Source organism: Brachionichthys hirsutus, unplaced genomic scaffold (assembly GCF_040956055.1).
Source record: "Brachionichthys hirsutus isolate HB-005 unplaced genomic scaffold, CSIRO-AGI_Bhir_v1 contig_574, whole genome shotgun sequence".
NCBI classification, from domain to species: domain Eukaryota; kingdom Metazoa; phylum Chordata; class Actinopteri; order Lophiiformes; family Brachionichthyidae; genus Brachionichthys; species Brachionichthys hirsutus.
In genome coordinates this window covers 26385-41362 of record NW_027180504.1, presented here as the reverse complement: position 1 = coordinate 41362, position 14978 = coordinate 26385, and the positions used below count along the sequence as shown (strand labels likewise).

Genomic DNA, 14978 nt, shown 5'->3' with positions numbered 1-14978 from the left:
CCTCTGCCAGAAATAAATGTGATGGTGTAGTGAGATTCTTTGCCATCGTCCTGTTTGGTGACCTGGACCGTGTCCGGTTTAATGGACCAAAGCTGGTTCAAGGCACCTTCTACCACCTCCGCCGAAGCACCCACTGGAATCATTCCTAGAGATCATAGAGGCAAATGTCACGAACAAAGTTAGATGGTCCATTCTATAGCATCATCTATGCTTCTATTGGGATCATAGCAGCAGGTTTAGGATTTGAATGTACAACACGTTACCAGTATGGGCTGTTTGTTGGATCAGACTGAAGTAAGTACTCCCACAGAGATGGCTGGAACAGTTGCTGCGGACGGTGACCCTCTGCACCTCTTTGACTGCCGTGGCATTGCCAGGCCACGATCTGAATTTTAAAACCTGTTTAATGGTGAGAGTGAGTGAAAGCAAGGTCCAAAAGTGCTGTCAATAGAACACCGAAACAACAGGCAGGATAAGAGGACGTCACAGTTTTGTTCTCGCAAACCACTTTTTCATTTTTGTAGCCCTTTTAGTGCTAAATTATTGAAACAAATGGCAGCTAAAGATGAAGGAGAAGAGAACGACAGTGAGAGGGCCATCACTGGTCGCATCTCAGAATGTTATTTCCTCAAAGACGGTCAGTCGACATGATCACGTTGGGGAGTTTACCGCCCGCCATTCAATTCAGTTTTTATCCTTACCAATAAGATATTTTATTTGAACAATTAACATTGTCGAGGCCTGTCCACTCCACTGATGAGGACTAGCCGCCCTTCACACTGCAGACCAGGAGGCTTGGCTAGAAGTTTTTGCATTCGCTAAATAAATGTGAAAAACATTACCTTTATTAGGTATTTATAACAGCTTGAGAGATTTATGACAGGAAATAGAATTGAACAGCCCTAACCCTCGACAGGGAATTGAACCCAAGGTGCCGTGGGGACTCCATCCATGGGGCTACACCCTACCTGCACAACAAATTTTCACCAATATTAACTGTAGCATTTTATTATAGGTCACAGTTCTAAATATACACTGATAAAACTGTTGCTAGAATGGCAAACAGGTGTCGTGACCTTGAGTTTTAGTTGATAGTTAGTGAATTTCAGCCTTATGTGTCATGTTTGGATTTGTAAGGCCTTTTCCCCCCTCCACCGTTCATTTCACCTGTCCTTTATCAGCTCTCCATTTATTCCCGTGTATGTAGGTGCTCACCTCAGTCATTTCTAGCCCGTACTACCTTGAGCATCTCCAATCTTTGCTCTCTAGTTTTCCATTGAATTAATACCATTTGTCAAATTTTGCCTATTCTCCAAAAAATAGCCATAAAAAATAATAATTACATTAATTAAAAAAAAAGATTCTGACTTTCTTGAAAGGTTTTTCCACCATTGCCCAGTCTTTGCACGAAGCTATTGTAACAGGCTCGTGGCTGTACCTTCATGTTTAGTACACAGATGAGATAGCATAGTGTAAAGATTCTGAATTTACGCAGTTATTTAAAAAAAAACAATAGTACAATCCGACATATTAGCTCTATGTGTCTCTACTACAGGTTAGCTCAGGGGTGGGCAAACTTTTTGACTCGCGGGCCACAATAGGTTCTAAAATTTGACAGAGGGGCCGGACCAAGAACATATGGATGGAGTATTTGTGTGAGCGAATATAAATGACACATGAAAGCTATTGCATTAAAGGATTTGGCCTTTTACAGGTAGCATTACAGGGAAAAGGTCAAATGAATGAGGTTTAATTATAATACAATTATATTTAATGATATAATTTGGACAAGTTCGGCGGGCCGGATTAAAAAGACCAACGGGCCGCATATGGCCCCCGGGCCTGGGTTTGCCCATGTCTGGGTTAGCTCCTTACCTGTTCCTCATTGAACACGTCATATTTGGCTATGATTTTCTGAACCTCATTGACAGCATCATCCGTCTGATCTTCTGTAAAGAAACTCTCCTCTTTGAACAATGCAACTCTAAAATTTGTGTAATGTCTATATCCGTGAAGAAGCACTTCCATGTAGTAGCTTTACGGAAAAAAAGAGATTTTTAAGTTTGTTTCAAAGGATGAAAATGGTATCAAATTAATTGCTGATTTGATGTTTCATAATCTTTCTGTACTCACTAGCTTCCTTCTTTAAGAGCCATGACTGGAGACTTTTGAGATTGCATTGATGTGATAGTCCAGGCAAAATGTTGCTGGGAAGCAACTTTAACCTGAAGATTGAACACAATGTTTGTTGAAAAACCTTATCACAATATAAAATATAGAATTGTAATTTCTTTTTCGTACTCTCAGATGACACAAAACATATTCAAACCTTGTCTGCTGGGCAGCTGGAATTGCTGAGGTAGAGCGCACATCTGTAATCGCATTGGATGTACATCGTGTAGTTAGCGCTAACGGCAGGAACAAAGAAGCCTCGGGAACGTGAAGTGGAAAAATCCATCTCAGGATGGTTTCCTGGCAAGGAGCCAATCCACTGTTGCCAGTATCCAACTGTGTTTTCATTGTAGTTGAAAATCTCTTCCAGGTTTGAAGGCTGTGTATTGTTCCAGATCTCCATCTTCATGCCTCTTCCACCTGGGTTTAAAAAGGAAATAAAGTGACTCGCCATAACACAATCTACTGCACTTTCATCTTGTCCTGTGAGGCGTCACCACAGCAAATGAATGTTCTCCACTTCACCCTGTCCTTTTCATCGACACCAGCCACTCTCATGTCCTCCCTCACTACGTCCATGTATCTTCTCCTGGGTCGTCCTCTAGCCCTGTTCCCTGGCAGTTCCATCCTCAGCATCCTTCTACCGATATAGTCCCTGTCTCTCCTCTGGACATGCTGAAGTCCGGCCTCTCTCACCTTAAATAAAAAAACAAGTAGCCTTCACTGTCCCACTTATTGTCTCATTTCTAATCCTGTCCAACCTGGTCACTGCCAAGGAGAACCTCAGCTTCTTCATCTCCTCCACTTCTAGCTCCGCCTCCTGTCTTTTCCTCACACTGTCTCTAAGCCGTCCATCATGGCTGTCCTCACCACTGTCTCTAAGCCGTCCATCATGGCTGTCCTCACCACTGTCTTGTAGACTTGTCCCTTCGTCCTATCACAGAGCACACGTGATACTTTCCTCCACCCGTTCCAGCATGCCAGCACACGATTCTTCACCTCCTTCCCACATTCTCTCCATCACTGTGCACTGTTGACCCAAAGTACCTGAAGTCCTCTACCTCCTCTACGTCTATTCCTTGTAGCTTCACTGTTCCCCCCGGGACCTTCTCATTTACACACATGTACTCTGTTTTACTCCTCTCACCTTCATTCCTCTATTTTCTAGAGCAGACCTCCACTTCTCTAGATTCTCCTCTACCTGCTCCCTGCTCTCACTGCAGATCACAATGTCATCTGCAAACATCATATTCCAAGGAGCTTCCTGTCTCACCTCACCTGTTAGTCTATCCATCACCATGGCAAACAAAAAGGGGCTCAGAGCTGATCCCTGGTGCATCCCACCTCTACACTAAACTTCCCTGTTACTCCTACTACACACTTCACTGCTGTCCTACATGTCCTGAACTACTCTGACATACTTCTCTGCCACTCCAGACTTCCTCATGCAGTACCACAGTTCCTTTCTCTAGATCTACAAAGACACAATGCAGCTCCTGCTGACCTTCCCTGTACTTCTCCATCGCTAGCCTCAACGCTAACATTGCATCTGTGGTACTCTTCCTCAGCATAAAGTTATACTGCTGCTCACAAATACTGACTTCTGTCCTTAGTCTCGTGTAACCGGGTGATTGGTTGGGTTGCCCAGACATTCCTTGTTTATGAGGTTATTCGGCAGGCAGGTGTGGTGCTGAGCACCTGTAGCACATTTGCCACTGATGAGGGGGGTGTATATGTGCTTCCCCTCTCATCCGTTCCCCGGCTCACTCTCTCTGTCTACACACTTGAAATACATTTGCTGAAATCGCTTGGAGAAGTCTTCTTTGTCTTGAATTAGTGATTCTTACTCACGATCAGACAACAGATTATCTTGCACACGATCTTTGTCGTCACGAGCAGTGGCAAGAGATTGTTAGCAGTAATCAACATGTCGACTGCTTTGACAAAGCCCATAATGCAGGAGTGGGATGGATGAACACAGGCGCCTATTTGCATGAAATCAGATGAATCCAGAGGCAGAAGAAGAAAAACTGTGTTGTTACCTGGATAGCATGTCCGGTTGTCACTCTTCATATTGTATTTGGCAGTTCTACATGTAATTCTGTCATCAGACACACTCTGGATTTCACAAGGGAGGCCTGAATAAAGACATTGAAGAGGGACATCCAGCCTCGGAAACACAAAGGATTAAGTTAACTGCAAGGGCAACATTCACTCATTATCGACTGCCCTCAGAAACAGACAGGTGAGGGCTGCTGGAATTACAGAAGTTAATTTATTACAATAAAAGCAACATTTTATACCTTTCTTTCGATGTCCTCCATCTCTTCAAAAATAAATATGATATTTGATGTCTGAACTTTATATGTAACTGGATAACTTTGGAACCAAACATACATCTAAAAATAATTAATATATAAATGTGGAATTTATTCAACCGACTGTAATAAAATCTAAGTAGGAGAATTAAAAATACTTTCCTTAAAAGCTCTGTACAACTGGTTGTTCTCTCATCATGAGCATGTTGATGTCTTCCTTTCTTGTGCTGCTGTAATGGTTCTTAATTTAGCCTACTGTTTTTTGTTCTTAAAATACTGTCAGATCAAAAAATTATTCAAGAAGAAAAAAGATTATGGGAAAGAGAAGTGGATAGTAACAATTATTTCCCCATTACTATAGCATACGGGAAATTCAACTTGTTTATTTTTCACTGGATTGCTTTTACATGTTCGTTTACATCTATTTGTCTTGTCGTGTAGGCCAATGAAGTCCCTTAAAATTATCACACTTTTGTGATGTCAGAATATGAAAGGATAGAAATTTAATTCAATTATCTATGCTTATATGAGATTGTCAGGATCCTAGTCTTTGTTTGCTTTTGTTTTTCTCCCGTTGGTGTGTGTTGGTCTGGAGCTGGGCGGAGTCGTTGTCACCACTCACCGGCACACCTGCCAGCCATCTGCAATCAAACCCCCTTCGTTCCACTCTGGATATAACATCGGCCCAGTTCACAGCTCATCGCCAGATTGTCTGCTTGCCTACACGTTCATGTTTTTTGCCGTGACTCCTCTGGACCCTGCACACCACTCCACCTGACCCAGCCTCGGTCCGTTCTGCCAACTCGCCCGGATAACCTCTGGACACCTCCCAAGACCCAGCCACTCCAACTTTCAATTAATAAACCCTTTTGTTTTTTACCACCAGCCATTCCGTCTTGTGTCTGCATTGTGGGTCCAGAGCTCAGTTCTTCATGACAGAGACATTTTAGGATTCTGTCCAACATTAGAGCAAAAACAGTTTCCTTCCTTGTAAAGAAAAACTTGCTCTATAAGTCTACAGGATGTTAGATGACTGATTCAGGCTTGGGAAAGATGTCGGCCACTGTCTGTTGCGTTTCGTAGCCTTCAGAAGATTTAATTTGCCATGCAATAACTCATGTTCATCTTTCTGTGTTTATCACAAAGAATGAAACGCAACACATTCCTTTGTGAAAACACCACAAAACTCTTATTTATATGAAAGTGAACAAAACTGTAGCTGCAAGTTTCCATTGTGACGGTGGAGATTACCTCCAACAAGAACACGTGGTGATTGATGAGTTTGGTCATCCAAGAAACGCCCATGGACTGTCAGTAACGTGCCACCCATGAGACTGCCCTTGGATGGGGAGACACCGGTCACCTCTGCATTAGAGACATAAATAAGTAGATAAGACGGACATAAAAGTGAATTTATAAATACTCTATTTATTGTAAATGGACTGCACTTATAAAGCGCTTTTTACAACTTTACATTAGGCCTCATGCAAGGAGCTGTCAGGCCCACTGGGGGCAATTTGGGGGTCAGTATCTTTCCGAAGGACACTTCAACATGTGGACAGTCGGGGCTAAATTGTGATTAATTGTAATCCATACCTGCATAGGTGTGAAACATGTGGAGCCTATTACTTCCTGAAACTTTGTAAATCTTCTTGTCTGGAAGAGATCTAGAAATTTTTAATTCAAAGTTAGTAATATTTTGTTAAACAATTTTAGTAAAAATTGAATGTGAATGTTGATCTGGAAGAAGAAGAAAAAATCAAACTGAAATTACTACAGAGACATCAGAATCAGACTCAGAATTAGAAGTAGTTCATTGCCATTGTCAGTGAGGGTTCACTGACTAGGAATGTTTCTCGGTAAAGTCGTGCTACATCTAACAGTAATGACAAAATACAAAAACCATACAAGTACGGACACATCACCATACAAACATTTTACCTTCCATAGTCTTTATCAAGAATGTAACTGATATTTTGGTGTCCTGTTAGAAGCAACGACAATAAAAAGAACAATGAAAAAAAATTAAGAATAGTTTTTTGAGTTTTAAATGAAGTAAAGCAGCTAATAATGATCAAAACCAACTCACCCACATATGTCCCTGTCATTTTGCAGGACATGTGTCCCGAGTAAGAATATTCAGAGTCCAATTTTAGCAAATATCTTTAAAAAAAATAGATACATTTTAAGGTTTAACACTGCTCCAAGAACATTGCATTCTATTTTTTTATGGCATTGTATCTGGTAAAGTACATACAGTTCATCTAAGTCTGGTTTAAGCAGCTCACACGGCATCCCTGCTGCGTAGACTCTGCAATAAATATGAACATTGATGGATGATTCACTAAAGAATTATCATGACTAATCTAGACATTGCATGATTAAACATCGAGCAAGAACACTGCAGCTGTATTCAATGTTTCATTCTTTTCTAATGTGCATTAACATTATTCTACTACTAATACGACTGAGTCTGTAACTTTCATTATCTCAGAGTTCAGCTCATTTTAAGCATCAGAATCATTGTGGGTGTGACTAACGTCTATACAGTAATATAAATATTCAAAATACTTATCAATATTTCTACCTCAAAATCTTGACGTCGCGTTTATTGGATTTTATTCCATGGTGGATTCCATATACATCCGTGAAGAGTCGCCCTCGCAGGGTCAGCAAAGAGCCTGCAGAGATTTAGAGGTGGGTTAAATATATGGTTTAAACTGGATTGTATGTTGTACATGTAAGTAGCTGTACCTGGGGGGCCGCTGGATGGACTCAGTTCTCTGATAGTGGGTGTGCGATACCAGACAGTCTGAGGAGTGTCACATTAACAGTGAGAAATCCAAATGTGACAGCAGTAAATATTAACCTGTGCAGTAGTTATGTTGCACTTGCTGCAAACTTACATAAAAGCTGCAATGGTACCCCTTGATCCGGCCCCTGCATATGCTACTGTCAGGAAAGGGAACGCCATCCACGCTGACTTTGACCACATACTGACCCCTTGGCATGGCTCTGCAGTGGACCAAAGTGATCATTTTGGATTCATCGATACAGTCGTGAAGTGACTTTTTGTTTTCTAAGATATACATGTATTCAGCTGAGAATAGCTGAGTCTGCAGACATACCTGGTGTAACAATGGATCAAAGTGCCATGTGTTGAGTCCCTCTCCACATCACAGGGGACCGACAGGAAGTCCGAGACCAAGCTCACTTGATTGCCATCATTTTGATTTGTTTGATTCAGCAGGAATTGTTGCTTCTGGGCGAAACCTGGAAAAAATTGTGACAAAATTGTCAGGGTTTTAGTTGTGATCGTGTATGTTCATGTTTGTTTCCTGTCTCTCTCCTGGCATTGGCCGTGGCAGAGGATGAATGTATTATCCTAGTATTTTTTTCCAGCTTGTTTTACCCGATTGTTTACTGGTGGCTGTGATTTTTGGTTTCTGATTTAGTTTGGTTGAGTTTTGAACTTTTGGAACTTCCAGCCCATCCCCACCCCCATAAGTTACGTTTTTTGTTGAGCATCATTGAAAGACGCTAGAGCAGGGGTGTCAAAGTCAAATGGACGGAAGGCCAAATAAAACATTTAGCTCCAAGCCGAGGGCTGGACTGATTGAATGTTCATTGAAAAATGTTAAAATGTAGTCAAGCTGCTCTTTTAGATTGATGGACAGCTGGTCTATTCGCTCTGAACGGTGTTTCTGCTCACGTTTAAAAAGAGTTTCTTTTTTTCAGGGTAAACTTTGTCACAAACTTTAAGCATACAGTCTTTGATGAAATCCCCCTCTGTAAATGGCCGGGCTGATTTAGAGATCTCTTCTGCCAGAATAAAACTGCCCTTGACAACAGCCTGGCTTTGTGATTTGGCTTTTTTTGAACAGAGCCTGTTGAGATTTGAGGCCTTGCTTTAATTCCTCAACCTTCTGTAGCCTTTGTTCCGTGTCCATATTCTTGTTTTTGTCCACGTGTTTCGTTTCATAAGGTCTCAGATTACACTCTTTCAGTCCCGCCACACAGAAGACACACCGGTTCTCCAGCTACCTCCATGAACATGGACTCCGACTCCCATCTTGTTTGAAACCCCCGGTTCTCAGTGTCCACCTTCCGTTTTGCCATTTTTGATGGCATTGTGGGAAATGTAGTAAAAGAGCTGCGGGCCGGTTCTAATAATAAATCAATATCATCCCAGGGGCTGAAGAAAACCTTCTCGCGGGCCTCACACATGACTTTGACATGTGCGCTAAAGCATCGTCTTGCCTCCATCTCCGCATCCTGGGGTTCTGCCCTCGTACCCATAAATAACAAAAATATTCTAATTCATTATTTTCTGAATAAAGGATATAACTTTATTATGTTTATTATATATAACAAAGATAATGGATTATTTCTTACAAAAGATGAAAAATACATTTGACATCCTAAAGATTTCGTGTTAAGAAACAAGCCTTTGTCTCATGCATGAAACAGTCCATAACTGCAGCTACTATTACACCAGGACAATGCAGTTTAATCGAGTATGCCTCAATTTATAAAATATGGTATTAGATGAAATGTAAACAAAAACCTGCATTCAATTAAGTATTTAAACACCAAATATATTACATTTATCTGCATGTCATCCTCTGATCAATGAATCAAAAAATCTAAGGAATTTAAATTGAACACTGCGGTGACCACAACGGTAACCCCTCTTTTGTGGATTTATCCCTTACCTGCTCCAAAAATGGTGATTTTTGTTGCTCCGTTGTAGCTTCCCATACGAGGAAAGATGAAGTCAACGCGCCCAGCACCTGAAATATAACTCCAACATTAAATTACATCTCGTTTCAAAGACAGGATGTTCTAGATTTTACACTTAATCGAAGTTGTCTTCTTACTGCAGCAGCACCACAGTGCGAGGAAAAGCACCGGTGGATTCAGTGGGGACATCCCGAGTTTTCCCACTGTCCACGAACGCCTCACTTGTCTGCTGTAGACTAATGCTTTAGCTGCAGGGAAACGGTAAAATACTTCACTATAAATTTTGAGGAATAATGTATATTGAAGGCTAATATACGACAGCATTTTCCGTATTTCAGACTGTTTAGAGAAAAATAATTAATTAGCTGAATGAAAAACATAAAAAACTAGATACGTTATACCTAAAACAAACACTGTTCAGAATAAATTTCATTATTCGTGAATTATATCAGCGTTTACAATGATATAAAAAAAAAATCAAAATTTTGACTTGTTACCTAATAAACCCTTTCATTATTATAGAAATTAAGTCATGTTAAGATATTAAAACCCAAAACTAAATATGTTTAATCAAGGCTTGCTTCGTATTTTCCAATTAGAATGATTCATCATGAGATTTATTGAAAGGTAATTTACCTGTTAGACGTGTCAGGTGTCGAGAAAGAGTCTGACACTGCCAGAGAGAGCACTCGGTACTTATGAAGCTGCCTTGTGATGCTCCACCTCTGACCGGGTGGAGTTTGATGAGAATCTTCTTTATTCCAGTTTTTTTGTGTTTAACGGCGGCTTTGATGAGAATCGTAATCGTGACTTTAGATGAAAAGAGGAAATAACAAAAAAAAAGCAACAATGACGGAACGGCTTCATAAATAAAAACTGATGCGATTATTAAAATTTATCAATATCAATAATCAAAGAAACATCTCTTGTATGTGATTATTGTCCAAGAAAACAAATGACATTATAGATTTGTATGATGTCATGGTGCAGATTCAGGAGGAATAAAAAATAAAAATGCAAATACACTTCAAGTTACGCATCTCATTCTTATTTTTTTCTTACCAAAAACTTATCATTATCGCGCAAATGCACATATTGTACATGAATAGTATAATAGTGAATTCTAGTATACCTTGTTTATATAGTGGCTAAATATTAACACAATAATAATAAATGCTTTGAATTTTAGAATGTTATGACTGAATTCACTGTAATAAAGAGGTGTCAATATGGTGATGGTCTGTGTTAGAGGTTAAACATCCATGATCTCCGTCTTGGCTCAGATATGCTTCTGTTTACGAGAAGCTTGTTGTCAAGGAAAAGTACTTGATGACTTATCCTCCACGAGAACAACAATAGAGCCAAACAACCATTCACAGATAATGGTTGCTCTGATACTCTTCCCCTATTATTAGCTCAAGCCATCAGACTTCAACAGCTGAGAAGGTATCTCAATGAAACCAGAGATCATGATAACAGAAACACGATAGCAGTGTCCACTGGTTCAGCTTGTGATGGAAGATGTGAATCAGAATCAACAAAACAAATGAAACAAAACACTGAAAAAACAGACTGTTGAACGCCGGATTTAGCTAGAACCTTGTCCCCAGACTGTATCCTCTTCTGGAAACAACACAAAGTAAAACAACAATGGATAAGAGGAATAACCACAAGTGGAGGAGTTCAAGTACCTCAGGGTTTTGTTCACGAGTGAGGGAAGGATGGACATGGGACCTTCTCATGTACACACATGTACTCTGTTTTACTCCTGCTCACCTTCATTCCTCTCTTTTCTAGAGCAGACCTCCATTTCTCTAGATACTCCTCTCACTGCAGATCACAATGTCATCTGCAAACATCATATTCCAAGGAACGTCCTGTCTTACCTCATCTGTTAGTCTATCCATCACCATGGCAAACAAAAGGGGCTCAGAGCTGATCCCTGGTGCATCCCACCTCTACACTAAACTCCCCTGTTACTCCTAGTTGTAGGGAATTTCCGCATTAGATGGGATTCCACAACGTAATTACATGCCGACACCACTAGGAACGCACTACATTTAGTTTGGTGTTGTAATGACTGATTTCAATTGAACGCATCACAACAGTGACGTCACACACAACACACATAAACATGGGCTTAGATTGGCTGGGACAAAGTCCCGCCTTCAGGGGAAGGCCTGACTCGAGGACAAAGCAGGAAATGTCTTTATTCCGCCATGGGACATTCACGAGACACATGGTGGAATCTCAGCGCTGGTAATCCAAACTAACTTGTACTAATCTGCACATTATATAAATATCTTAAGCTTGACCCAAATCCTCCTTATTGACTACGCACCCACAACGGAGAACAAAGTACCGGGAGAGGGTTAGGAAAAACCCTAACATACTACACACTTCACTACTGTCGTACAACTGTCCTACATGTCCTGAACTACTCTGACATACTTCTCTGCCACTCCAGACTTCCTCATGCAGTACCACAGTTCCTCTCTGGACACCCTGTCAGAGGCTTTCTCTAGATCTACAAAGACACAATACAGCTCCTCCTGACCTTCTCTGTACTTTTTATTTTATTTAACCAGGTAAGTCAATTGATAATTAATTCTCTTTTTCAATAACGACCTGGACCTAAGTTGCATGTTTTTGGTGGAGGAAGCCGGAGAACCCGGAGAGAACCCACGCAGACTCAGGGAGAACATGCGACCTTCTTGCTGTGAGGCAACGGTGCTAACCACTGTGCCACCATGCTGCCGTGCTTCTCCATTGCTAGCCTCAGTGCAAACATTGCTTCTGTGGTATTCTCCCTTCACATAAAGCCATAGTGCTGCTCGCAAATACTTACATCCTCAGTCTAGCGTCAACTACTTTTTCCCATAGCTTCATCGTATGACTCATCAGCTTTATCCCTCTATAGTTTCTGCAACTCTGTTTGTCTCCCTGCTTTTTGAAAATTGGCACCAGAACACTTCTCCTCCATTCCTCTGGCATCTTCTTTCCCTCTCAGATTGTATTTAACAACCCCATTAGAAACTCTTTGTTTGTCCAACGGGGTTTTGTTGGACAAACAAAAAGTGAAAGATATACACTGTTCTTGAGGAGAAAGTACAGTGGATTTATTTGTGCTCATTGTCTCAATCCCTTTCATCCAACCATAACCAAAAATTATCCTAAAGCACCAGGTTCTCATCAGTCCCTAGAAGAAAGTCTGGATCATCAAGTTCTCAGGAGATCTGAGGAAGAAGAGGGAGAGCATAGGGAGCGCCACAGACACTAACCCAGCAACCTCCACTGACTCAGAGACCTCTTGCTACCCAACATCGGCAGCACAAGACCCCCAGATCACCCCAAGCCCCCACAGCACCCCGAGAACGACCCTCGGGGCCCCACCAGAGCCACCTGCAGAAGAACCAGCACAGTGCCCTAGAGCGACAGTCACCAACACAGCTGATGAAACCAAGGCCAGTGCAGCGGCAGGGGGCACAGCGGGCTGGCCCGATGCCCCACCTGCACCCAACTCCTCACCGCCCAAAACCGTGGAGACTAAACTGCCTACTTCAACAAGCTGCAAACGCTAACTCAACCTACATGCATCCGTACCTTCCAACCCTCCCGATCCCTAGACAGGATCCGGTGCGGACGAAGTGGATGGCCGGTTATTCACCATTCTGTTCAATGCTCTCAAAACAGGTATTCTCCACTTACTAAAGCCAATCATCAAACGCTACCAGCGTAAAAAATCTTACAGCTGTCAAATCGACCATCCGAGTCTGAGACAACATCCGTGTCTTTTCCAACCTGAGGATGGCGTCCAGGCACACGCATTGACCCTGATCGAAATGATGTACTTGTGACAGGGTCAGTGCCGCTGCCTCAGGAACAGCCCTGGGCTGGTTCTTCTGCGGGTAGCCCTGGTGGGGCTCCGGGGCTTGTGCTGTGCTTGTTGGGCCCGGGATGACAGCTCTTTCCTTAGGTGGAGGTTTCACGCATGCCAGGTACACCACACCAGCACCTTTTGAAACTCGATACGAGAGTTACCTCCTGCCATCGGTCTCTAAGTCTGGGTCTGCCTTACTGCATTTCCCAATGCCATTTTTACATCTATGCGCTTCTTCAAGCCATTTTGACGCTTCCTCTAATCCTGCTTTTTCTTGTCACTTTCATGTTTATTTTCAGATTTTATTTTAATCACTAAAGTTGTCCAGGGTTGAACTTCTAATTTTCTGTTAAGGCCATGTTGTTTGATCAAAGTATCTAATTTAGGGGCTGAACTGGGATGTTTATTTTCCATGCATTTTGCATCTCCTTCTAATTGCAGTTTAGTACTATTATTTCCCATTTTCTTTTAATTATTTATACATGAAATGCCACATCCAATGGGCCATGATGTTTGACTTGGCCTTTCACTGGGTGTCCTATCACAGAGTTACAGATCAATTTAGACTATCCAGTATAGTCACCAGCTATCCTTTATGAATGTGTTGTAAAAGTCTTCCCCAGTGAGTGTCGCACTTTGTCACCTTGAGGTTTGACACCGTCCAGCCGTACGTTGGCCCCGGGAGATTTCAGGTTTTTTTACAATTTCAACTTTGACTAATTCCATTCACTCACAGATGCATTCTTACAGGTTTTGACAAAGAGACAAGAAACTAGATACCAGAAATTTTACTTGCAGCAAGAAAGACACTAGTAACTTCTCTTGTAAGGGACAAGAAGGCAGTGCACTCTGGATCGCAGCTCCCCACATCTCAAAGAAACAGTGCCTTTTTCCCATATTTATCACAGATAAGGGTGGTTACATAAATAAATCACACAGTCTGAAGGATGTAACCTTGAGAAAGAGATAACTTGCGACCGGTTTCAGCCGGTAACCATAATCAACAGTTTCACACAGAAAACACACTGTTTGGTCAGTAATCTTCCATACAGCACATTCAGCATTTATTCACACTACAATATGAATCTTCACACTTTAGGTTATACTTGATTAAAATGAACATACTTGATAGTTTTAGAATAGGAATTAATTATAACATATACATTTTCCCAACAGATTCACAAATGTCTAAAAATCATAAAATATTATTTTGTGATTATTTTGAGGTTGTACAGTGAGAGGTTGTATATAACACAAGTGTTGATAATCATTTTCCATCAATTTCTCATGACAAATGATACATTTGGATGTCTGGCAATGACGTCTGTTTTCTCCACTCGATGTATTCAAGTACACTCTGCCACATTTTGACTGAGGCAAAAAACGCCATCAGATCCCTCCTTCCGAACTCTGTCTCTCTGCAGACAGGAGTCGGGTCTGCAGACGTGACCACACGTCTGACACAAAACTTGCATGCCTGCTTCCTGTGTACAGACGGGTCCACTCTATATTCAGACACCCCTATATTCAGACACTTTTTTCCTCTATGTTCAGACACCCCTAAGTTCAGGCACCTCTATGTTCAGACAGTACAGAACATTTCAACCTATTTGCACCCCTATGTTCAGACACCCCTGTATGGTATTGTAAATTATTATAATCTTGTAAAATTTAATGAGTTTTGTTACAGGTATATACTGTTTTATGAAATAATTCTTTAAATCATTAGTTAGATTAATTTGCCACTTTGTCATGTTATGATGATTGACAATATAGTTCGGTAAAGTTGGAAGGATATTCACAGATTTGGACTTCCGGCATCAATAACTCATTGAAGAGAGACACTACACAGATATTCAATAACA

The 14978-nt window shown here is 41.3% G+C and overlaps 1 protein-coding gene across 1 annotated transcript in view; it reads right to left on the bottom strand.

The window, feature by feature from the left end:
• The window catches only part of LOC137915687 (fibrocystin-L-like), a 49023-nt gene extending 39772 nt beyond the window's left edge, over positions 1-9251 (bottom strand). The window contains exons 1-14 of the mRNA XM_068758827.1: positions 9206-9251; positions 7619-7763; positions 7397-7505; positions 7245-7302; positions 7078-7171; positions 6748-6801; positions 6580-6653; positions 6432-6474; positions 6087-6157; positions 2330-2592; positions 2134-2225; positions 1876-2035; positions 264-399; positions 2-145 (exon numbers count right to left, since the gene is read on the bottom strand). Coding sequence (XP_068614928.1) covers positions 2-145; positions 264-399; positions 1876-2035; positions 2134-2225; positions 2330-2592; positions 6087-6157; positions 6432-6474; positions 6580-6653; positions 6748-6801; positions 7078-7171; positions 7245-7302; positions 7397-7505; positions 7619-7763; positions 9206-9251 — 1489 coding nt within the window. The remainder of the gene's footprint in view (position 1; positions 146-263; positions 400-1875; positions 2036-2133; positions 2226-2329; positions 2593-6086; positions 6158-6431; positions 6475-6579; positions 6654-6747; positions 6802-7077; positions 7172-7244; positions 7303-7396; positions 7506-7618; positions 7764-9205) is intronic.
• Positions 9252-14978: the final 5727 nt, after the last annotated feature.